The sequence below is a fragment of the Schistocerca piceifrons genome, chromosome 4 (assembly GCF_021461385.2).
Source record: "Schistocerca piceifrons isolate TAMUIC-IGC-003096 chromosome 4, iqSchPice1.1, whole genome shotgun sequence".
NCBI lineage: Eukaryota > Metazoa > Arthropoda > Insecta > Orthoptera > Acrididae > Schistocerca > Schistocerca piceifrons.
The window spans coordinates 169,445,354-169,471,437 of NC_060141.1; the positions used below are offsets into that span (position 1 = coordinate 169,445,354).

The 26,084-nt window shown below is 42.5% G+C and overlaps 1 protein-coding gene across 1 annotated transcript in view; it reads right to left on the reverse strand.

The window, feature by feature from the left end:
- Positions 1-632: 632 nt before the first annotated feature.
- LOC124795698 overlaps positions 633-26,084 on the reverse strand; it is a 29,392-nt gene continuing 3,940 nt past the window's right edge. The window contains exons 2-3 of the mRNA XM_047259778.1: positions 2,966-3,663; positions 633-823 (exon numbers count right to left, since the gene is read on the reverse strand). Of these exons, the coding sequence (XP_047115734.1) occupies positions 633-823; positions 2,966-3,663 (889 nt within the window). The remainder of the gene's footprint in view (positions 824-2,965; positions 3,664-26,084) is intronic.

Sequence of the window (26,084 nt, forward strand, 5' to 3'; positions counted from 1 at the left end):
CTACTTCCTATCTTTTCCTTCGAAATTCTCGCAGGGGCTCCTTGAACAACAAAATGAAGCCGATATTCTTAGATTACACATCATTAGTTGTAAACGTTTGGAATCTTCTAGATTATTTAAATACCCGGAAATGATGTGAAGAAACGATGTACGTTATCAAATGAACGAAAAGATGTATAATCAGTTGTGGAGACGGTGAGTGGAAAACATAAATACGTTACTGTGTGGGGGATTCGGAGGAGGCGGGGATGAATAGTAAGAAAATGGAGGAAATGCAGTACAAATGTTAAAGAAAAGCAGGAGCTCTTATTATATGAAGGAGTCGAATGAAATCATAAAGGAAGTGGTTAACTTCCCATTGACGTAGTACAAGCTTGAAAGACACAAGAATAGCATAGGAATTCTCCTTTATTCTTTCCGTAGGAACCCTCCTGGAATTCGCCTTAATTGAGTCGGAGAAATAACAGAAAACATAAATTCAGTTGACTGGCAAAATTTTAAACCTCTCAATTGCCACCACTCTCGGTAAGGAATTCTCCCACTGCAAGTGTAGCAACAGGTCGATATAACCCATACGAAAGTCTGCTGTAAGTGTTCAGGGAAATGAAATGAGAACCAGACAAAAGACGTCACTAGACTCCTATGTGGCCAGCGACGGCGATCTCGTGGTTGTTGTGGCATGTCACCACTCGCCCTCCGGCAGTCTCTAAGCGGGCTGCAGAATTCTGATGCGGCCCGTTCAGTGACGGCAGTGGACTGTTCCTGCTCTTCAGTACGCTGTTCTGGAGGCGGGCGTCGGGCGACGGTGCAGAATGATGCCGTCCTACCAACCGCGAGTGTCTCGTGTGAAGAGCAAATCTGGCTTTGGTGTCAGTTGTTTCACAATACTGGGTTCTGGAACCTGCTGATGTCGTAAATGTGCTCGAGGCTACTGGTTGTCGGTCCATCGACAGCATAGCAGGTTTTGGTGTCTGGGAACAGCATCGGCTAATAGCGTTAAAACAAAATTGCCTGACGAACCCATGCATCGCGAGTACCGTCGCCTGGGGTCGAGCCCAGCGGACGGCCAAATTAGGGCGTCACGGATGTACCAGCTCTGTCTGGTGTATATGTGAAATTTCGCGGAGCAGACATAGTAGAGTCCGGGGCAGCAGGGCGTGAGGATGTACTGCAGGTCTCGATTAGTTAATGACATGTTACCCTCAGAAAACATAGTCACAACAGCTTTATTTGTTATTAATTTTGTTTTAATAGCATGATTAACAGCTCCCCTGTGCCGTTTCATTGCTGTTGTATCGACGGTTCCGTTGAAGTTTTATTTTGTTTCGAAGTGAATTGTAACGTATTATTATCACTTGCATTTTCAGAGGGGGGGGGGGGCCTTCGTGGACAAACGCTGCTACCAGATATTATCCTTCTTCTTCCAAATAAGTATCCATCGCCTTAAATGTGACACTGCATCGTTAGATTCGTTGTTTTATTCCTGTCGTCGTCATTATTATTATTATTATTATTATTATTATTATTAAGCATTACAATCCATGAAGGCTTTTTGCTGCAGAATGGACAATGTTGAACCACTTTGCTCTGTCTTTACAAGTAATTTGCCACTGTCTGTCATGTCCTAGTTTTCTGAGATCGTCTTGAATATTGTCCAAGTATCTCATGCGTGGGCGTCCAAGAGGTCGTCTTCCGGTGGGAATCTCTTCAGTCACTTTCCTGATGGTCCTGTTTGGTGGTGCTCTGATGACATGCCCTATCCATTTCAGTCTTTTGGCTTTAATTTTGGCCACTATATCGGAGTCTTTATATAATTTGTAAATTTCATTGTTATTTAGCAATCTCCATTCATCACTGATCCTATCTCTTATGGGTCCAAATATTTTTCTCAAAATTTTTCGTTCAAATACTCTTAATCTGTTTTCCTCTTTTTTTGTGAGAGTCCAGGTTTCAGATCCATAGGTGAGTACTGGTATAATCAATGATTTGTATACTTGTAGTTTGGTGTTCCTAGAAATTAACTTGCTTTTGAAAACTGTCAAGAGACTATAGTAGCATTTGTTAGCCTTCTGAATTCGTGATTCTATTTCAATTTTTATGGAGTTGTCAGAGGTTACTATTGTACCAAGGTAATTAAATTCATTTGTCTTTGTGAAAGCTGTGTTATTAATTTGCAGTACATTATTATTTGATGGATAGCGGGATAAGATAAAGTACATTGTTTTGTCTGTATTCAGCTGGAGGCCTGTGCCATTTGTGGCTTTAATTAATTGTGCTGTAAGAAGCTTCAAATCATTCTCACTGTCAGATAATAATGCAATGTCATCAGCGTATGCTACAATGTTAATTTTGCTTTCCAGTTGTGCTCCAATTTGTAGTAGCTTTACTTTTTGGATTATTCTATTGATTACTATGTTAAAAAGAACTGGTGAGAGTGAATCCCCTTGTTTGACTCCAGTTTTAACCTCAAAGTCTTCAGAAAGTTTGCTAGCTACTTTTATTTTGTATTTTGAGTTTAAAGTGCAAGATTTTATTAAATTTATCAATTTGTTAGGGATGCCAATCTGCCTCATGCACTTCCATAAATATTCCCTGTTGATACTGTCAAAAGCTTTTTTAAAATCAATGAAAAGCATATGTACATTTTGATTGAATTCATATTTCTTTTCACCCAACATCCTTAGGACATATATATTGTCAATAGTCGATCTGTTAGGTCTAAATCCACATTGGGCATCATCTAGGGAGTCTTCAACGTAAGGGCTTATCCTTGCTAACAGTATATTTGTCAGAATTTTATATGTTGTGTTTAGTAACGCAATTCCTCTGTAGTTTGAACAATTTGTTGGGTCCCCCTTCTTGTATATAGGGCACACAACTACTTCTTTCCAATCATGTGGGACCTGTTCCTGCTTCCAGATGTTGGTGATGATTTTGTGTAAGCAGTTTACAAAAGGAAATTTACTGAGCTTCCATATATCTGTGTCTATACCATCACTTCCAGGAGCTTTATGTCTCTTCAGCTTCTTGATGCTTTCTTTAATTTCTGCTAAGCTGGGCTCTTCGTCCGATGGGTCAGCAGTAAGATATTCATTGTCATCTTCCTGAGAGACGCTTATAGTTGGAGCATTTAGTAACTCATTAAAATATTCCTTCCATCTGTTAGCAATGTCACTTCTTTCTGTTAGCAAGGAGCCATCTGGGTCTGTTATGAACTGTCCATAATTTTTTATATTCCCACTTTTAAACATATTTATGCTCTTGAAAAATCCTCTGGAGTCTGTGGTACGGTCATTCTCAGCTCTTTTTAATTTGTAATTCATAAAATCCCTTTTCTTTTTCCTAATGAGTTTCCTGGCAAGTTTCTGTTTCTCTTCAAAAATAAGTTTGTTTTGTGTTATTGGTTTTTGTAGGAATTTTTCCCTTGCTAATTTTCTATCTTCGATAGCGTTCGAGCACTCTGCATCAAACCAGGGGTTCTTAGTTGTAGTAAAATGTCCCAAAACTGAGGTAGTTGCTCGTGTGATATTTTCTTTCAGAGCGTTCCAGGCTTGATTAGTATCATCATTGTTAATTTTACTTTCCACTTCAGGTTTGTGTGTTTCTAATTCTCTAATGTACTGGTTGAGAATGTTTGGGTTTTTCAGTTTCATTGTATTAAACCTAGGAACACCATTTAATTTAGACCATTTATGTCTTGAGAGTGAGATCTTGAACTTGGCTTTTACAAGAAAGTGATCCGAATCACAGTCTGCTCCCCTTTGACTTCTGATATCATGTATGCATTTATGATGTTGTTTTTCGATTAATACATGATCAATTTGATTTTTTGTGATGCCATCTCTTGAAGCCCATGTTTGTATATGTATATCTTTATGTGCAAAATATGTACTTTTGATCAACATGTTTTTGGAAGTGGCAAAGCTAATAAGTTTTGTTCCGTTTTCATTACTCTGCTGATGTAGACTATGAGGTCCAATTGTAGGTTTATAATGATTTTCATGTCCTAACTTGGCATTGAAATCTCCTAGAATTATTTTAATTGAATTTTTCGAGAATGTATCATATACCTGTTCCAATTTGTTGTAAAATTCTTCTTTAATATTGTCCTCTTTATCCTCTGTTGGAGCATGGCAATTTATAACATTTAAAGTCTTATATTTGCATTGAATCGTAATGTGAGATATCCTTTCATTCACTGCCTCAAATTTCCTAATAAAAGGTAACAATTTGTTGTTTATTATAAATCCTGTCCCTAGTGCATGTATTTGTGTATCATTTCCCCCATACATTATTGTATACTTATTTTTGTTTATACTTCCATTACCCGTCCATCTGGTTTCTTGTACTGCAACTAAATCCATTTTATACCTTTCAAGTTCCTGTACGACATTTATCAGTGATCCTGATCTATAGAGACTTAATACATTCCATGTTCCCATATTCATAACCTTTAAATTTTGCAAGTTCGTCATCAAGTTTGGTGGCCCAGCATTCTTGTCATTCTGATTCGTAGCAATCCATTTTCTCCTACAGGATCCTGTGATAGGGTCGCTGGCCCTAAGCACAACCCCCAACCTGGAGGACCAGGGTCTTGATTTCGGGGATGCCTACCCCTAGAGCAGTTGCTTTCACTTCAGCTAACGAACTTGCTCTGCCCGGCCTGTTGGTCCGCGGGAGGTATTTGATTTCCCTCCTACCACCCATATCTGGGAGGCGTTCCCCGATCCGCCACCTGGGGACGCGCCCTCTAGGAGTTACAGGCTCTCCCGAGGGCTGTCGTCGTCATTGGGACGTTAAATCCTAATCTTCCTTCTCTCCCTCTAACTTCAGTATGCGGTTTATTTAGGTTTATTCTTACGTCCCGACGGCAGCTGCAAATTTCTGGAGTAGTTTTGCTCTTCGGTGCCCAGATTTATTCTTCATACAATAAATTGCCGACTGCTGCGCCACTTTGTTAGCTGATGATTTTCGTTGTCTAAATTTGGAATCAAAAATTCCCCGAATGATATTTCCACTGTGCAGCGAGGTCGTTGCTGATATGAAACTTCCTGGCAGATTAAAACTGTGTGCCAGACCGAGACTCGAACATCCACTATCTGAAACCTATAATACGGAAACACGATGCCGGGTAATTTATAGTTCATAATCTCTACATAACTACAGTTGGAACAGTGAGCAAGACAACCAAGAAAAAAAGTATTTGCTCTAGTCTGTAGGTATACATTTATATGATACCCCTAGTCGGGAAGCAGGCTCGACGACTGCGCACCAGATGATGAACTGATGATGGTACTTGACAGTCATCAAGTCATTCGTCGCTGTTTTGTAAGCTACCACAGTATGAAAAGTAGCGTCAGTGAATTTGTAAAGGAGGTGAGAGCTACTGGTGTGTACATTTTTTTACTGCTTCCTAAAGTATTCCTGGATAGCTAAACGGTTTACACCGTTGTCCATGTATGGCAAGGATGCGGCAGGGACTCTCAGTTTGGCACAATTTCGGTTCGTCAAGGAATTTCAGTCCTGCTTATGTTGTGCAGCTAATTACGCACTGTGGAACGAGCCAAATGTTCGGTCGTGATGTCGGAAAAATTTTTAAGCGTCTCAGTGATTACAACGAGACCTGCTCTGGGTGCCACTTCCTTAAGGCTTTTTGGGAAGTTGAGTACCATTGATTTCCATACCCACATAACGATAACTAAAACATTCACCACTTTAACTTTGTCAGGATAGGGTTTTCAGTTGCATTCATCCATTTCTCATTTCGCGTCTCCTTGCTTCACGGAAGCGGTATCCCATCTGAGCATCTAGGATTGAGTAAAGTACCTATAAAGACAAAGACTCGTTCACTGTCGGCTATCGCAACGAAATCCTGGAAAAGTTCTTAGTGAACTTTGTTAACCGTCCGCGAAACGAAAAGGTCCCGAGTTCGAGTCTCAGTCTGGCACACAGTTTTAATCTGCCAGGAAGTTTCATTTATGTAAATCTTCGTGATAACTAATTTCTTTTTGTCTATTCTGAACATTGAGTTAAGTTAAGTGTCTATCATACTATTTATACAAATCTTTATTTCCTTCTGCTGTTATTGCTCTAACGTTTAGTTGGCTACATATAGTCTAATTTACATATAGCGTTTCATGTGGCCTCCTTTTTTTCCACTCTCGGTTGAGTGATCCGTGTCAGTGACAAAAAAGTAAGATTTCTTTCTTTGAAACTATTATCTCTAATTTTGCGTTTATCTTTATCGCCTACTGTTATTAGTACCGTTGCAGCACCGAGTATCATTAGTGCAATAACAAGCGATACAACTATTAGAAGTTTAAAGAGTCTCTATTAGTACCATCACCACCTTGATTTTTCTACAGCAGCAAATACTACTACTACTGAAAATTATATTAGTAATACTTCTACGATGACCACTTGTCATAATGTTGGGCCCACTGAGACTCAGAGAAGAGTTAGATAGTATAGTGTCTAATTTCGCTAAGGCTGTTTACAGGCCTTAAGCCACAGGAGTCTGCTGGCTATAACTGCACCTTGGTTTTTGTGAGACAGCATTAGTCGGGAGGTTTAGGTTATCAAAATCCCCTCTTACTCTGTATCGTAAACAGTTTTACATCTTAAAGTCCACGCTGTATCTTCTGTTATGGGACATACTCATAGGATGTGATGCTGTGTACCCATTTCGCCACAATCACAGGTAGTCGTTGTCCTGTTGCCATTTCTATTCAGGCATGTACGATGTGGCCCGAGGCTGCACCAGTCCCTTACCAGGTTCGAAACAGGTTACCTGAAGCCTTTGTGGCATAACTAACATCGAAAATTGACACGGGTGAAAGATTGTCCGTAGTGGAAACAAAATCGTTCCAGTAAACATGGATACGAAAACCAGTTGTTTGTGAGATAACTGCAAATTTTTGGTTACGTGCCACCACTTAGTTCGGCTTGAAATATCTTCTAGTTAGCAAAAACATATTTTAACTGGGCTCAAATTTAATCCGTGGTTATCTTGCCAAGAAATACAGTATTACTTCAGCACGTTACACGCTACAGTTTACTTGTACACTAGTAACTGTTAAAGGAGTTGTTTCTCGTGTCGTCGTCGCATTTGGTGATAACACAGCACCTATCTTTGCAAGTGAACTAGTGTTTCTTTCATACAACGACGGATCATCTCGTAAAGCTTGACGAGACTGTACAGTTCGTTGCTCCAGAATTAAAAAAGAAAAAAAAAAAGGCTCTGAGCACTATGGGACTTAACTTCTCAGGTCATCGGTCCCCTAGAACGTAGAACTACTTAAACCTAACTAACCTAAGGACATCACACACATCGATGCCCGAGGCAGGATTCGAACCTGCGACCGTAGCGGTAGCGCGATTCCAGACTGTAGCGCCTAGAACCGCACGGTCACCCCGGCCGGCCCAGAATTTCAACCTTATCAACTGGAGTACCGTACAATTCACTTTTGAGATGATCCCAGTAAGAAAAAAATCCAGTGGCTTGAGGTCAGGTGATATTAGAGGCCAAGGTACAGACGTTGATCGACCTGTTCATCCGTAACGTATTGGTGAGTTAGATGTCGTCTGGTGCCTATTGTGCATGAACCTTCGTTGCGCAAGGGGAACATCCTCAAGAAATTAAGGAAGTAAGTGGAATTTGAGACCAATTAGAAGGGGTTTTAAATGTCAAGGAATGGGGCGGGGGGAGGGGGGTGATAAATTGTTAGCGTTTTTCCATAAGTTTAATAAAGACAATAGATGCAAAAAAACGGAGACTTCAGCAATACATTCTCCTTCACTCTTTACAACAGTCTGTCAACAGTGGGGTAACTTTTCAGTTACGAGACTGTAGAAATCGCGTGGTTTTTGAGGCGAATGACTCCTCGAGCCATGTCTGGAGCGCATTTTCATACGGAAAGAAAGTTTCTTGATGGTTGTTCGATAGAGAGCGGAAAATGTTAAAATCGGAAGGCGGAAGATCAGGTGAATAAGGTGGTTGCGGAATGACCTCCCAACCCAATTTCTGTATAGTCTTTTTTGTCAGTCTAACTGAATGCGGGCGGGTGTTTGCTTGGAATAGCATCGCTTGACGTAGTCTTCCTCGTTGTTGTTCTTGGACTGCGTCAACAAGACGTCTCAGTTGTTGACAATAAATGTCAGCAGTGACGGTTACACCCCCCGGGGGGGGGGGGGGGCTAATTAGTATAACATCACACCATCGCTGCTTAACATTACCTTTATGGATGTGCGCAGGTCTTTGTGTGGGGAGCCACTGCTTTGTTTGGACTCAACCATTCCTTTCATTTCCTTATGTTAGCATAAATTCACAATTTCTCGTCACCAGCAACGATAAAGGATGTGAATGGTCGCTGTTGTTCATGAGCCAATTGATGACGAGCAAGCAGAGATACACATATGGCCTCCCGCTGATTTTTGTGATTTTGGCTTAAAGCATGCGGTAGTAATACTCTCGAGTTTTGAACCTTCCCCATTGCTTGCAAATGTCGCACCATTGTGGAATGATCACAGTTCAACACATTTGCCAGTTCTCGAGTACACTGACGTGGATCATTTTGGATCAATGTGTTTAAACGACCTTCATCAAAACCCGAAAGTCTCCCTGAACGTGAGCCGGCCGAAGTGGCCGTGCGGTTCTGGGCGCTGCAGTCTGGAACCGAGCGAACGCTACGGTCGCAGGTTCGAATCCTGCCTCGGGCATGGATGTGTGTGATGTCCTTAGGTTAGTTAGGTTTAATTAGTTTTAAGTTCTAGGCGACTGATGACCTCAGAGGTTAAGTCGCATAGTGCTCAGAGCCATTTGAACCATTTTTTTCTCCCTGAACGTGGAGAGCGACTAATGTCAAACCTATCCTTCTTAAAACGAAAAACGAATTACTTGCTGTGGTCTGTCCCATAAATGGTGCAAATGTTTCTGGCTGCCTCGGCTGCTTTCAACCCTCTATTTAATTCAAACAGAAGGTTACGTCGGAAATGTTCTTATTTCTCCACTCGGCACTCCATTTTCTAGCGTCCGCAAGTCTGCTCACTATCTCCAAATGACAGAGCTCGACTCACTATCTCCAGATGAGTAAATGTCACTGTGTAAACTCAGATAGCAACCGTGAACATGAAATAAATGACGTCGATAAATAAACCCATAGTAATCGGAGTAACTACATGCGAAACAAAAACGCTACGAACTTATGCAACAACCAAACGGTATTGTACTAACGAGGACAGTGTTTCATTCTGAATTCAGTGACAGCCCGTAATAACAAGTTCTAAGTGATTATGCCAAGTGTTCGTTTGCAGACCTATGTTTCCTGGACTGTTTTTGCTTCCATTATCATATACTTTCACCGATATCGGCTTTCGCTATTAATTACGGTACACCCCGTAGAAACAAAGTAAATAATGTCGGTATAGTGTTGTATCTCTCTTAGCGCACGTATGTCGTCGTACGCCATATCGTTATCTCACAGGCCAAAGTTGTCATCCGCTATCGGTATGTCCAGCACTCCCCTAAAGTTTATGACTTACACACCTTGCATGGTTTCAGCTTTTAGTGGCGTCTTCAGAATTCAGTGAGTAGTTCGTAATTAACGACTAACTGAACTGTCGCAGTATGGTTCGTTGCATTTTCCGTGACGATGTTCATCGTAAGGCGAGACGAACGCTCGCAAAGACAGCAAGAGAAGAAATTTGCTCAGGGGATAGTTTCTGCTGCACTAAAATGCCCTTTCTTCAGTCTTGGAAGTCTGTGGGAGCAGAGAGTGGCGCGACAGCGCGCACCGGGGCAGCGGGTGTTCGCTACCTGCTGGCGGCTGTTGCGGAACGCACGTCACGTGGTGCACCTAGAATGAGATTTTATTGGTGTTGGCAGCATAGATCACGGAGCTTGTTAACCGGATCCACGGCGGTGGAAAATGCGCGGCTGCCCTGATCAAACAATTGGAAGCGATTGTCGGTGTTGTCGTGCGGCGCGCCCGCCGAGTTAATCTCGTGAATGGGCGGTTGGATTACATAATCTCATTTTTGAAATTCTGTTAAAGCCGTTGTAAATTGTATATTTCACTTGTTGGGCTTATTGATCCGACGCGCCGCGGGTGCAGAAAATAAAGTATGCACCGGGCGCGCACTAAAAAATGGAACGTGCGCGCTGTGGTCCTTACGTGCGTGCGTGCCCCCGTCCAAGGTAGCCGCCGCCTCCTGACCGCCGCCAAACTGCCGCCCCCGCCCCCGCCCTCGCCCTCGCCTCCTCCCCCACGAATACGAAGAATTAGTATTTAATGGCCAGCGCCGCGGCGCCGGCTCTGATGGCGCATAAATAAAATTCGCTTCAGAATAGGAAATGTTGCCTATAAAAAAACACGGCTCCTCTGCGCGCGCGATACCGCCGCCCGCCGGCCGTAGGATCTGATCGAAGGAAGCGGTTTTATATGGCCGGTCATTAAAACACATACATATGCATGCCAGTAAAAACTCGAGCTCAGGAAATATGAAAGTAATTTGGGAATGTATTCAGAGTGTGCTTTGGCCGGAACGGCGTACGCGGTAAAGACAGCCTCGAAGGAACTGCGACGTTGGACTTCTTTCGTCTTTCCTTTGCTGTATCGTGATTTACACTCAGCGCGGCCGGTAGGTTGATATGTAATACGTAGCTCTTTTTTGTAGCGTGTTATGAGATGGCCGGCACAGCAGTGTCCTGCTTGTTGCTGGTTTCCGTATGTACTGGTACTTTATTAGTATTTTTTTATAATTGTTTCTAGAGCAATTGAAAAAAGCTAGTTGATGTACTTCATAAATATCTTCATGTAGCTTCCACGACTTTCTTAGCATTTGTAAACTTCGTCACTGCAGATTTCGTTTCAGAGGTTAGTGAAAATTTGGTTCATAGAAGGAAAGATGAAAGGAAGAAACAATGATCAGGCTTTAGCATCCCGTTGATGATGAGGTCATTTGGGGCGGTGCACAAGTTGGATATTTCGGGAAGACTGGAGAAGTAACTCAACGTGTCATTTTCAAAGAAACCATTACTGCATTTGCCTTCTACAGCTTACAGAAAGTACGGAAATCGTAAGTCTGGATGGTTTCCGAAGGGAATTTGATTTGCCTTTCGCCGAATGTCAGTCTAGTGTGCTAATTGCGTCAAATCACTCGGTTTATTAGTAAATGACTCAACACCGTAACACCCCATAGCTGAAGTCATCTAACGTATTCTTAGTACGTGCTTCGTTATGGAGTAGCGGCTCTTCTTGTGAAAGAAGGCCTCGTGTATTTTTTCCATCATTTTTGTGTGTAACCACAACAGAGCTGCCAAAGTCGTTGTTGTTGTGCAGCTGGTTTTGATAGTATTTTAAAATTCTATCAGATGATGGCAGAGGTTAGAATCTTAAAACGCTGTACACCACATACCTATAATTTTGAAATATGTTTTATACAGTATCTGTTTTATGCTGTGAAGGTAGGCACTGTGTATGGCGCAACATAATGTACCCTAGAACAAAACTCAAAAGCATAGATCGTGGGCTAGAAGCAGTCGCACCATACTCAAGACACACTAAAGTGTTATATAAAACATTTTTAATGTTATTGACGCTTGGTGAACACCATTTTTTTTAAATTCTAACGCCTGCCTGATGATGACATACTGTCGAAACTAGTGCAGAGTAGTAACGATTTTGGCAGATTGTGATTATACTTATAACTTAATTTCTAAAAACTTTGGAGCACAACGTGCTGAACTTCTTATCAAGCTTAATATGATTACAAAAATGTCACTGTAGCGGGCAGTGGCCCTCGTCTCCTGGGACTATCTCACAAAAGAGCCCTTGGCATCGCGAAAGATCGTCAGTCAGAATTTCCCTGTACATTATTATTATTATTATTACTATAGCCCGTGGCTCAATGACCAAGTGCAAGTTTTCTAAGACTTCCGTGACAGTTATCCAACCGAAGAGAGGGGACGTACAGTTTGACGTGGAACCCGAACCACGCGTCATTCCTGGCCACTAACCAGTATTTCAGCTCATGACCTTACAGTTTCGAGGCACGCACTTTACCAGTAGACACCTAGTCCAAATTCCTGTAGATGCTAGTGCCCTGATTTTATTTTGTATTTGTTGAAGATGATTTCTTTTTCGATTGCATCTATTGTCTCTTTCTTAATAATGTACAGATGACTCGTCTCCTCCCACCATTTGATCCAGAAAAGCGTCTGCTCCACATTCATACCTAAATACTCGTTGAAACATTGTCTGTCAATCATTGTCTGTCACTTCGCCTTCTGGTAATCGGATAGCCGGTTTGGCATCCATCAGGTACACCCCTTCCTATAGTCAAGCTTATTATGGATTTTACTCAATGTAGATCCGTGACTCTCACTGAATACAGTGGTGATTTCGTCAGTATTGACCAGCTTCTTGTCACAGACTCGCTGTTGTGTCAGCCGTTTCACAGTCTCATTACACATGCACACACGTCTCAGTCTAGACTGTTCGCCACTCATTGTATTTCTCCTGTTTCTGAATCTTTCTTCCTTTTGACCTTTTATACTAGATTCCTGACTGTTTCACTCCCGCCGATCACAAAAATAACTATTTTTCGTTAAGCAAAGTCGTTGAAGCCTTACAAATCATTGTTGCCATCCCTGTTCACGCGCCTACGAAGAGCGTTCGCATAGTATACTGCCCATCATGAATTATAAAATTAATGTGCGTAGCTCACAAAATTAGCATTTAAATTATTCAAATGTTGTGATAGATATAAAGAAATCAAAAACTTAAGTCACTTAATAAAGGTAAGTCTTCCGATCCGGATTGTATACCAGTTTTTCACACGGTGGTGATGAAATACCTGCATTTCTGCAAATCATATACAACCAATCGCTCGACACAAAACCCTTACCTATATTGGAAAGCTGCGTATATGATACCAAGGCACAATAAAGGAAATAGGAGAAAATCGATGAATTGTAGACTCTTTTCACTGACATCGATTTCTAACAGGATTTTTGAACATACGTTCTGTTCCAAAATTACGAAATACTGTACCTCGAAGGAAGCGATCTGTTGACACATAACCAGCATGGATTTGTCAAATGTCACTCTGCGGATCTCAAGTTGATTCCATCTTTATAGATATCCAGAAAGCTTTTGACACTGCTCCTCACAAGTGACTTCTAATCAAATTGCGCGTCTCTGAATTGTTACGTCAGTTGTGCTATAGAATTCCTGATTTCCTGTAACAAAGATCGCATTTCGTAGTAATTGTCAGGTTTCAGATGCAGCAAAATACCAAGGAATTACAATAACAAACGCCATAAATTGGAACCATCGCATAGAAAATATCGTGGAGAAAGCAAACCCGAGATTGCGTTTTATTGACAGAATGCTTAGCAGATGCAGCAAATCTATTAAAGAGACCGCTTACACGGCGCCTGTCGTCCTCTTCTGAAGCAGTACTGAGTGGTTGGGTTTCTTACCTGATTTGATAGTCGTGGGTCATCGAAATAGATACCAGAAAAAGTGCTACGGTCTTATGTGAAATAGGGGAGAAAATATGACAGATATGATAAGCGAGCTGGGATTGCAATAATTAAAAGAAAGGCGTTCTCCGTTGCAAAGTAATCTTTTCACGAAATTTCAATCCCTAGCTCTCCCCTCCAAGTACAAAAATATCTTATTGGCTTCCAGCACCTAACAGGAAATGACGATCGTAATAAATGAAGAGGTCGCACGGAAAGATTCAAGTATTCATTTTTATAACGTGCGTGTAGACTAGTACAGGAATAGTTGGAAAGTGGTTCTGTGAACCCTCTAGGAAACAGTTTGAGTGTAAATTGCAGAGTAATCATGTACAGGGTTATTACAAATGATTGAAGCGATTTCACAGCTCTAATAACTTTATTATTTGAGATATTTTCACAATGCTTTGCACACACATACAAAAACTCAAAAAGTTTTTTAAGGCATTCACAAATGTTCGATATGTGCCCCTTTAGTGATTCGGCAGACATCAAGCCGATAATCAAGTTCCTCCCACACTCGGCGCAGCATGTCCCCATCAATGAGTTCGAAAGCATCGTTGATGCGAGCTCGCAGTTCTGGCACGTTTCTTGGTAGAGGAGGTTTAAACACTGAATCTTTCACATAACCCCACAGAAAGAAATCGCATGGGGTTAAGTCGGGAGTGCGTGGAGGCCATGACGTGAATTGCTGATCATGATCTCCACCACGACCGATCCATCGGTTTTCCAATCTCCTGTTTAAGAAATGCGAACATCATGATGGAAGTGCGGAGGAGCACCATCCTGTTGAAAGATGAAGTCGGCGCTGTCGGTCTCCAGTTGTGGCATGAGCCAATTTTCCAGCATGTCCAGATACACGTGTCCTGTAACGTTTTTTTCGCAGAAGAAATAGGGGCCGTAAACTTTAAACCGTGAGATTGTACAAAACACGTTAACTTTTGGTGAATTGCGAATTTGCTGCACGAATGTGTGAGGATTCTCTACCGCCCAGATTCGCACATTGTGTCCGTTCACTTCACCATTAAGAAAAAATGTTACTTCATCACTGAAAACAAGTTTCGCACTGAACGCATCCTCTTCCATGAGCTGTTGCAACCGCGCCGAAAATTCAAAGCGTTTGACTTTGTCATCGGGTGTCAGGGCTTGTAGCAATTGTAAACGGTAAGGCTTCTGCTTTAGCCTTTTCCGTAAGATTTTTCAAACCGTCGGCTGTGGTACGTTTAGCTGCCTGCTTGCTTTATTCGTCGACTTCCGCGGGCTACGCGTGAAACTTGCCCGCACGCGTTCAACCGTTTCTTCGCTCACTGCAGGCCGACCCGTTGATTTCCCCTTACAGAGGCATCCAGAAGCTTTAAACTGCGCATACCATCGCCAAATGGAGTTAGCAGTTGGTGGATCTTTGTTGAACTTCGTCCTGAAGTGTCGTTGCACTGTTATGACTGATTGATGTGAGTGCATTTCAAGCACGACATACGCTTTCTCGGCTCCTGTCACCATTTTGTCTCACTGCGCTCTCGAGCGCTCTGGCGGCAGAAACCTGAAGTGCGGCTTCAGCCGAACAAAACTTTATGAGTTTTTCTACGTATCTGTAGTGTGTCGTGACCATATGTCAATGAATGGAGCTACAGTGAATTTATGAAATCGCTTCAATCATTTGTAATAGCCCTTTATATGTAATGCTCAAAATGTGAGTGGCATTCTCGCTACGGTCGCAGGTTCGAATCCTGCCTCGGGCATAGATGTGTGTGATGTCCTTAGGTTAGTTAGGTTTAAGTAGTTCTAAGTTCTAGGGGACTGATGACCTCAGAAGTTAAGTCCCATAGTGCTCAGAGCCATTTGAACCATTTGAGTGGCATTCTACTTATACACAGTTATTTGGTAAGGCTCTCACCAGAATGTTTTACTGTAAAGTAGCATTGTGTTCTTTTGTGTAAGTATAGGATGCATAAAATCTTTGTTTTTAGCTCTTTATGCGAATTGAATATGATGCAGAGTGGTTAGAAGAAAAATAAAAGCTTTGTAGTCCTTGCTTCTTCAGACTGTTCCTTAGATGAGTTATTTCGTGGCAGCTATCTTTGTAATGGATGTATTTTGTAGTTCTATTTCTTTAAGTCTCTTGAATGGAAAAATAAAAGTGTAAGTGACTGCTTCTTATGTAGCAAAATAACTCTTGCAGCTTTAATTTACCCTACACACTTGGGCGAGAAGAGCGCTGCGGACATAGCTCACGGAATAAACGCGACCATGGGCCTGGTCGCCGCTCGGGCGAAATAGCGAGAGGCCGGTCTCCGCCTGTGGCGGACTAGGCAGGGCATTGCTCTGGCTGTAATAAATAGTTTTATCACGCCAAACTGTAAGTCTAGCCTCTCACTACAGATGGCTGTAGCATAACAGTGTGAAAATTCCGGAAAGTTATCTATATTCATTATATCTGAGGAGCAATTTCCACCCCTTGTATGAATTCTGTCGTGATAAAAACGATACCAATCAGCTCTCGATCGAGGGCACAGTATTAGGGTGCATTTGCCTTCCTGAACTGCTTTCTACCGATATTGTGCTCCTCTAGTTATTAGTTACTTGTTAGAGGACCTCTTTTTGGTGGGGATTAGCGCCTTTGATCATTTTACCTCCTCCTTGTTCAGCAAACCATGAAACATTAGTAGCAACAGTTTCATTCTAGAAACTGAGAGCAGTGATACATATTGTAGAACTGTGCGCCTCCAACAAGCAAAGTACCTCTCCAGACAAGCTCTGTTGCATCACACCATTGATCAGTTTGAGTGATGTTTGGTGGATGGCAACAAGTCTTTGCTTTCGTTTAGATTACTACAAATTTCGTTTTCTTTGTAGACGTAGTAGTGACCCATCTGTCAAGATCCTGAGTGTCATATCAGTATGACTCGTTTCGGAGCGAATACTGAGCTAAGTGGCGTTTTGGGTAAGAGTCTGGACGAGCGATATTTAAAGGCCTTGTGTATGTCGAGATTAAGATTCTCTTGGGTTTCCCAGGAAGACTTGAAAGAATGTTGAAAAGATTCCTTTCGAATGGCCACGGTCTATTTCCTGCTCCTGTCCGTGTCCTTTCATGAAATTTCAGTCGCGAACTTTCTCATCTGAATACGAAAATATTTTATTTTCGCCAACATACATGGGGAAAATGACCATCGAAATCAAATAAGATAAATGTGAGCTCGTATGGAATGATTTAAGTATTCATTTTTCTCACAATCTGTTAGAGTGTGCAACGGTATAGAGATTCGATGAAGCCTCTGACAGGCACGTAAGTGTGAATTGCTGAGTAGTCACCTAGATGTAGATCGATCTCTGATTAATTCATCATCTATGGAATGTTAAATCGTATTCCTCCTTGCTCCATTCTACAGCATACAGACTAGCGAACTGGTGGACTTAGATCGATGTCTGACAACCACACCATTGTCACGCAGTCCGTTTCGTTCCTCCAACACTCAGTCAGAATTACCAGATTGAGAATGCAGTTCGAAATGTCACTGTTAAATATTTTTCGGTTTCGTCAGAACAGGGTTTGCCAGTTAAGTGGGGTATCTCAAAAGAGATCCACGTTGAAGACCTTATGATCACCGAGCGAGGTGGCGCAGTGGTTAGCACACTGGACTCGCATTCGGGAGGACGACGGTTCAATCCCGTCTCCGGCCATCCTGATTTAGGTTTTCCGTGATTTCCCTAAATCGTTTCAGGCAAATGCCGGGATGGTTCCTTTGAAAGGGCACGGCCGATTTCGTTCCCAATCCTTCCCTAACCCGAGCTTGCGCTCCGTCTCTAATGACCTCGTTGTCGACGGGACGTTAAACACTACCCACCACCACCACCACCACCACCACCTTATGATCAATGCTGGATCATTGTTTCTCCTATTCCCGTTTTTAAGAATTACTGCTTAAGTGCTGGATGACTACAGATAAAGAACTTGTTGCTTTTCACGTATGCCCTAACACAGATAAAATACATAAGCAGTGACTGTTGGGCATTCTAAACCAATAATTATTGGCAAAATTTCACAAACATATTCTTAAGTGTGTATATGTATTCCAAAATGTTGATACTTCGATTTTGTTACTGAGCTCAAGGCAAACATTATTTTTCCTATCGACCTTCCATCATACTCCGCAAGCCACCTAATGGTGTTTTGAGGGAGGATATTCCTGGTACCTCTAACTTATCCCTCTTCACTGTTCCACTCGCGAATGGCGTGTGGGAAGAATGACTGTCGATAAACTCCTGTATTAGTTGTAATTTCTCCAGTTTTCCCGTCGAGTTAATTTCACGAGATGAATATGGAAGGAGCTACTATGTTGTCCAACAATTCCGGAAGTGCTCTCTCCAAATTTTAATAGTAAGCCTCTATTACTGCCAGTGGAGTTTGTTGAGCATCTCTGTATCGCTCTCGCAGTGACAAAACTACCGCATGATGAGATGCTGCTTACAACAAGAAATCTATTAAATAATTTCCTTAGGCCACTTTCCGACATTTTGTTATATTCCCATTCAAAATTCCTACGTAAGTATGGATACCTTATCTCCCGTCTCTTCTTACTCTTATTCCTGTTCGTACTCGCTATATCCAACACGAGTCTTTCCATTGTCAGTTACACAACTCAATTTTTCGGATGGTTTGCACAGTTAGAATATTATTGAAATGATAAACGTGGGAGGTGGGGTATCAGAAAGACATAAATAATTTGAAGCAAGCCCGACAGCACGCAGAACTTATTACTACCTTTGTGTTACAGGTATTACATTAATTGTGTGTTTAAATTACGTTATAGACAGTCGGGGACGGCAAGAGTTTGGCTATATGTGGTAGAGGAGTTGGAAATGGAACTGGTGGCGTGTGTTTCGCTTAGTCTTTTTCCAGGCTGGAAAGGCCGCTTACTGAAGTAGTACGATTACTTTGTGTTGGGAGCTATTATTATGATTCACCGTTACTCAATTAGGCTTCCTCAAGCACCGCGTGTCATTAACAGGGCAGTTTTTTTCTGCACCAGTTGGCAGATACCACGCTAATGTACGGCGACACAATGTATGAGGCACGTTGATTATTATTTAAACACAGCTGGAATTACACTTAATGTCTGTAGTTGTGTGTCGGTAAATAAGTAGAAAATCAGGCCGGTTTATTGTGTGAAAGCTAAGTAGGGAAGCAGCGGCTGCGATGAGGCCGACAGCTACTTGCACGGAACACAAGTGGGGCTGTGATTAAGCAGCGGGACTACACAGAGTTTGCCTCTGAACACGCCTTGTGCGCAGTGTGAAGAGGAGCTGGCAACAGCGGCGTTTGCTGCACTGAGAGATGTACGTCAAACCAGTCGCTCTTAATGGCTGTCACAAGAACTCAACATCGCCTACAACGTGACTTACTGAGTGTCCCAAACAGATGATAGAGCATCCTAACCTGAATAATTAGAGATAAGGAACTAATTGGTCGAAAGAGAATATTTCAAAGGATACGAGATCTTGAATGAGGGACGCATCTTCAGGCTCGTATTTGTAAAATGCTTATGCTTCACTTTAAAGTAATGCCTGCCACTTGCGCTACCTTGAAAAACTATTCTGAGTCGCCTGTGATGAGCCGTAGGCGTGTTTGGAGTTCATGACTGGTTGTCGAAAATCTGCAACTGAAACTTGCAGATCAGAAAGTCGAACGAATGTACAGAGATAAGTTTCGAATCTGACACCACCCTGACTGCTGACTGTATTATCACTCTTGGATAATAAGATGCGAGTAACTGGTTCGTTCAAGCCACAGAAAGCCGGCCAAGGTTTTCTTTAAAGAATTGTTCGTAAACTGGAATGGGGTTGTGAGATCTTGTTGGAAAAGAATACGTCAACTTTCCAGAGAAATCCACATTTCGAAGAATGCAGTGTGGACAGTACTGATTCAGTACAGATAAAGTGCATAAGCAGAGATGCACACGATTTTGAACCCAGAGTTCAATTCTGTCAATGAATTATCTCCAAATGTTCGGCTCTTAGAATAGTTTCTCATGTACACGCGACTGTTAACCTTCAACACTTGAGCTACTTAAACCCGAACATAATTCCCTTAATGGCTCTTTACTGCTTCCTTCTCCTCCGAGTAATTTATAGTCATATTTTCATCAAATTTCCACTTCTTGGCTTTTGTAGACACTGAATTCGCTTTTGATATTCAATATGAAGTGTCTCTCTCCAGATTCTGTCCACCTCCGTTTGCGACGCAACTTACTGGTTCACTCATTGACACTCGACTACTGCAGAATACACATGCGCTCAAATCGTAAAGCTCACTTTGTGAGCGCAACAGTGTTCAAAGAATGTTCTTCTCACAACGAATTCGGCCCCTCTCGGTAAATATGGTATGTTTACCCTGTGGGATTAAGTGCACCATAGAACTTCAGTTGTGATAGAAAAGGTGTTTAGTGAAATTATATCAAATCCTTTGTTTGGGTCGCACGAAACAAGCGACACCTAGTTCTTAGTCTCAGCCGGCCGCGGTGGCCGTGCGGTTCTGGCGCTGCAGTCCGGAACCGCGGGACTGCTACGGTCGCAGATTCGAATCCTGCCTCGGGCATGGGTGTGTGTGATGTCCTTAGGTTAGTTAGGTTTAAGTAGTTCTAAGTTCTAGGGGACTTATGACCTAAGATGTTGAGTTCCATAGTGCTCAGAGCCATTTGAACCATTTTTCTTAGTCTCAAAAGTCGCGATCAGTTATGTGAACAATAGTTTCAGAGATGTTTCTGTTCCCTGGAAAAGTTCTGGTCCTCATACACGTCATTTAGTTGAAACTAGCTGTATGTTAGTTATCGATCCATGACGTTGCCTTTTCAAAGAAATTGTAAGACTGGCGGTTAGGCCGCATCGTATGCCTCTTTTAAGATTCTATAATACCCGACCGTTAGATTCCTGCGCTGAATCTTCTTCATGATTGCTCGGATTTCCGCCTGTGGGGACAGTCCTGAAGAAGGGATCGAAACATCGAGTATTTTGACTCTGCGGAGCTGGGTAGCACAGTAGTTAGCACACTGGAGACTAAACTCGCACTGTGGAGGACAGCGGTTCAAGTCAGCGTCCGGCCATTCAGATTTAGATTTTCTATGATTTCCATAAGTCGCTCTAGACAAATGCTGGGATGGATCCTTTTAAAAGGCACGACCGTATTCCTTCTCCATCGTTGAAACATGCTCCATTACTAATGATTCCGATATGGACGGAACGTTAAACCGTAATGTTCCTTCTTTTTTTCACCCTACCCCTCCCTCTCCTCGCATCTGGTCACGTACAAACGTTATCGAAATCAGTAAGAATCTTAGTAAGTGTGACGTGAGCACATAGTTAAATGTGCCGCTCGCAGAACCAGGGACAGAACCGCACAATTTATGCTGTTTTTTCTATTAGTCATTCTAAATCTACATTCCACAAGCCACCTTATGGTGTTTGGCGGAGGGTACTTTGTGGAAGACTGTCACATCCCCCGCTTTCCTGTTGCACTAGCGAATGATCCGCGGAAAGAAAGACTGTTAGTAAGCTTTAGTGTCGGATCGAATTTATCTCAGCGTCTTTTTGCGAGATATATGTAGGAGATAGCAATATGTTGGTTGGCTCTTCAAGGAACATACGCTCTCGGAAATCTGCCAGAAAACCACGTGGTGAGGTATACGACGCGCTGGAGTTGGGTGAACATCACCATGACGATTTCGCGCACATTAAATGAACTTACAACATAACTCGTAGCACTTCTTCGGATTTTCTGTCTCCTCTATCAGTCGTACGTGGCATGGATCCCAGACTGAGAATCTAAGTATTGATGGAACGGGAGTTTTTTGGTACGGATTACAGTTCCTTCTCACAGAAAGTTGAGCGATACGGAAACAGTTTTTTCGTTCTGAATGGCCATTATGATGCCGTATGCTGTGGTATAGCTCGGACGCGTCTACCCAGCAACAGATACGTGGCGGTCTTCCCTTCAGATTTCATCGCGTGCCCCGTTACGTCCCAGCAGTGTGGCACCGTCCAAGAACCGTGTGTCGTGTGACGGTGGTGCTTGTATGCAGAGCACGTTGCGTAGACGTCATTGTTCCCCGATCGCGTATCGGCTCGGTAACAATATAGTTTAGCGGGCGGCTACGGCGCCTACTGTACTCCCGGGCGGGCCCGCGTGTTGGCTCTTATTGATTAGAAATTCTAATGTAGTTACGAGGCGGCGTTGTTGCCGGCTCCTGGGCGCGCGGGTGCAAATAGCAATCGCAAACTTAGTTTGGCGCGCTGCGTATTAGCGGGCAGAGAGGAGCGGAGAGGTGCGGCGCGCGCAGCCCGACCGAGCCGCGCCGGCCCTCTGTGTGCAGCGCCGCGATTTCCAGCGATGCTAATTCGCTGTTTGCGCCCGGGCCGCGATGCATTATTGTCTGCGAATTGCAGCGCAGTGTCATCAGCAGCATCGGCGCCGCCGTGTGATTCCACCCCGCCCCCTATCGGCCCGCGCTGTTTGCGCCTGCCTGTCCGTTTCACTCCGCTCCCGCCTACGTCATAGCGGCCGGTCTTGGCAGATGCGCTTCCAGTCGGACACGCCCCTGGACGGCACACAGGCAAGCGGCCGGGCGCTCGTCCGCGCGCTGCAGCTGATTTTGAGCCAGCATCCGTTTTTGTGCTCAACGCGTAGGCCGTTTCGCGTTTTAACTTCCGAGAGTTTTCCAGTCGCCTCAGCTCCTTCACTGTACACCTGTACTGGACGCGTCTCTAATCACACTACCGGAGCGTCACTGTTCAAAGAATTCGTTCTCTGAATGGTCGTAAAACCGCCGATGGATTTACTTTTATTTTTGTGTAGTCGTTCTTGAACGCAATGAAACTTAATCCACGTAATTTACACACATAGGAAAGCAACGCCGATTAATTTCGATACATGAAATGTAATCGCAGTTGCGAATCCGAAGAACCATCAGTTTTATAAGGGAATGACGACAGTGAAGAAAGTTTGTGCCGCACCGGGACTCGAACCTTGATTTCCCCTTTTATGCGAGCAGTCGCCTTAACCGCCTTGACTATCCGTCCACGACTCACCGCCAGACGCGAACTTCTATATGTTGTTGTTCCTGCGTCACAACCTGTACTCGACACATTATGTAGTTCCCGTACAGGTGAGAACATTTTAATTGAATGTTGCTGTCTGGTATCGGCAGATGAATACGCCGTTGCAGTACCTGTGTTAAGAAGAACTGTGCCGTGTTTCTTCGGGCACCGATTTTCACTGTCGACATTCGAATGTACAATTGATGGTTGTTCGTATTCGCGAATTTGAGTCCATTCCATGTAATAATAATAATTTTATAATAACGGCTGTAGTCGCCACAGTGCCTGTTCCGTCGGACCTCGGTACACATCCGTAGGAACATTGCATCTATCTTCGTAACAACGCAGCCAATGCAATATCGATAATTTTTAATGTTGTGTGGCTGTCGGTTCCATACTTCTTCCTGCACCAAATTATGTATTATTTGATGCCCCAGAGTTTGTCATAACGACTTCTCCTTTCTTTCGCGGAAGTGTTACCATAAATTTATTTTTCCCGTCCGTATTCAGTACCTCTTCATTTCTGCATAACTACTGCATTCTCCACCGATTTGGAACTACGTTGTATCTTGATCTTCAATGTTTTTCTCTCTCCTTCCCCCCCACAAGTACTTCCTTGCGTTACCAAACTGACGATCCAGTGGTGTCTCAGGATGTGCTCTATCAACAAATTCACTATTTTAATCAGTTTGTTCAATAAATTTCTTTTATTCTCCATTTGTTCATTGCCTTCTCATTAGTCATTCGATCTTCCCATTTACATTCGATCTTCTCATTTAATTTTCACCACTCTTCTGTAGCACAACATTTCACATGCTTCTACTCAATTCTGTTCATGTCTGTATTTTTATTGTCCACATTTTTTGAGAAGAACTGATTTACAACCTTCAGGTATTTAGCAGTTTCTGTCGAGCGATTTAAGGTGTGTCGATCACTTGTATCTAACCCTGGGGAACACGTACGGCGGACTCACGTTTACGATATTTCAGTGACTGTGTTGTTAAAACACAATGCAATGTTCCTTCGGACATGCATGCATGTCCAAAAAAATAGGCACTGCGGTGAGTACAGCCGTTATGAAATACATGAAATGTATTCGCATCTGTTGTATAATGGAATGATGACGATGAAATTCGGTGTTCGAAGAAACACTGCACTGTTCTTTCCAACACAGCTACTGCAATTGCGTGTTTATCCGTCGAGACCAGACAGCGACTTTCATTTAAAATGTTCTGCCCTGTACGGGTATTACATTTAAAGGCAAGTTCATCGAAATGTAAATCTCGTCTAATGGTACAAAAATTGAAAGTAGTTTACATCCTGGATTATGAAATATTAGTCAATCAAAAACTATAAGGTAGCCATCATAACAGCACATGACTCATCGACAGTGAAATAAAATGATTATATCTCCAACTGGACGAACTTGACTTTCCACAGTCACTGTCAAAACGTAACAGGAGTTATTGGTTTGCAGGGTACATGCTGAATTTAAATCATATAAAAACTGTTATTTGGAAAGTACTGCAGTGTGATGAATAAGGGATAATGTAGAAAAAAAGAATGATAATGTGTTTATGATAATGATTTATTTTCCACGGTTCATAAAGTAACAGTGTATAAAAGTTGTATCAGGATAAGAATATAATACTTTTACAAATTGCAATAGGTTTTGTTCCATCATACATATATCCCATGAGACTTCACAATTCTTCCTTTTGAGACAGTCTTTGTAGTTCAAACATTTACAATGTCAGGAAGGCTTTGCAGTCCAGTTATTGCTATGTCGAAAAGACTTAGCAGATTGCCGGCCGCGGTGGTCGAGCGGTTCTAGGCGCTTCAGTCCGGACCCGCGCGACTGCTACGGTCCCAGGTTCGAATCCTGCTTCGGGCATGGATGTGTGTGGTGTCCTTAGGCTTGTTAGGTTTAAGTAGTTCTAAGTTCTAGGGGACTGATGACCTCAGATAAGTCCCATAGTGCTCAGAGCCATTTGAACTTATCAGATTATACATGAGATGAAAGTTAACAAACAAAATGGCTCTGAGCACTATGGGACTTAACATCTGAGGTCATCAGTCCCCTAGAACTTAGAACTAGTTAAACCTAACTAACCTAAGGACATGACAAACATCCATGCCCGAGGCAGGATTCGAACCTGCGACCGTAGCGGTCTTGCGGTTCCAGACTGCAGCGCCTTTAACCGCACGGAACTTTAGCAGTTCATACATTTTCAGTCGTAGTTGTTATGATAGAGAGAAACCAAGCAGTTCCAGAATTTTGAGCTGTTGTTGGACTTAGAGGTTTATTATTCGAAGAGGCAAAGTGTATGCAGAAAGTGGTTACCCAAAAACTGAAGTATATACGGATGAAACATGCAGAATGTTTGTCAAAGGGAGGGACGGCACCCCTTTGCGAGTACCAACGTTACGGTAGATAGTACCACCCAATACCCACGTAGAATAGCATTATGTGGTGCTGTCCACAGACATAATGCCGAGACTAATGTACATGGTTGTATGACAAGGTATCCAGCGCACTACTCAGACTATACAATGTGCTGTGCTGTACTCCAGATAAAATATCAAGCCTATATAGCATGCTGCACAAAGTAGTAGTCGCAGTACCCGAACTATTCAACGCACGGTGTCGTACCTGTATGCGACACCCGTATGGTTTGGAAAAGGTCGACACTCACGAGAGGAGGTGGCTCCCGTCCTCTCACAGTCATCTTGCATTGTTCACTTGTACTGACTTTAATTTTTATGTATTTATTTATTTATTTAACCTGATCAGATTAGAGCCATCAGGCCCTCTCTTACATCAGTGTTTCACTCATGCAGCATTTCACGCATCAGAGTTACATCATGACAGTAGTTTAAATAAGAAAATTAGATTACTCTAGTCACAATATGAATAAAGAGTAATGACTAACACCTAATAAAGTAAGTACTGGCAGTATTTTTACAACAGGTGCTAAACATACAAATTATGATAAAAGCAATAATAGTAAAAGTAAAAAAAATCAAATAATAATGATAAACATGAGAAAAATTGGCAATAGTAATGAAGATTTGTGCAAATGTACATTAATATCTTGGTGTGTAAAGTAGATGTCTACTAGTATAGCGAGTTTTGGGGAAGGGAGATTTAAGGAGGGGGAAAGAGGGAAGTAATGAGGTGACGTGCATTCATGTGCATAGGAATGCATTACTGTTGCTTAAGTAGATACGTCATTAACCGTTTTTTGAAGCAGGACATATTTTTAAGTTCTCTAACGTAACGAGGGAGGTTATTCCAGAGTCGGGTTCCCGCTATTGTAAAGGATTGGGGGTGACTGAGCGATGCAGTGGAACAGAGAGGATTTTATTATGATGGGAACGTGTGTTTCTGTCATGTTGTTCCGACATAAGCGTTAAGGACGAGGAGAGATATGAGGGACAGTGTACATTTATAAGGCAGTAGATGAGACAG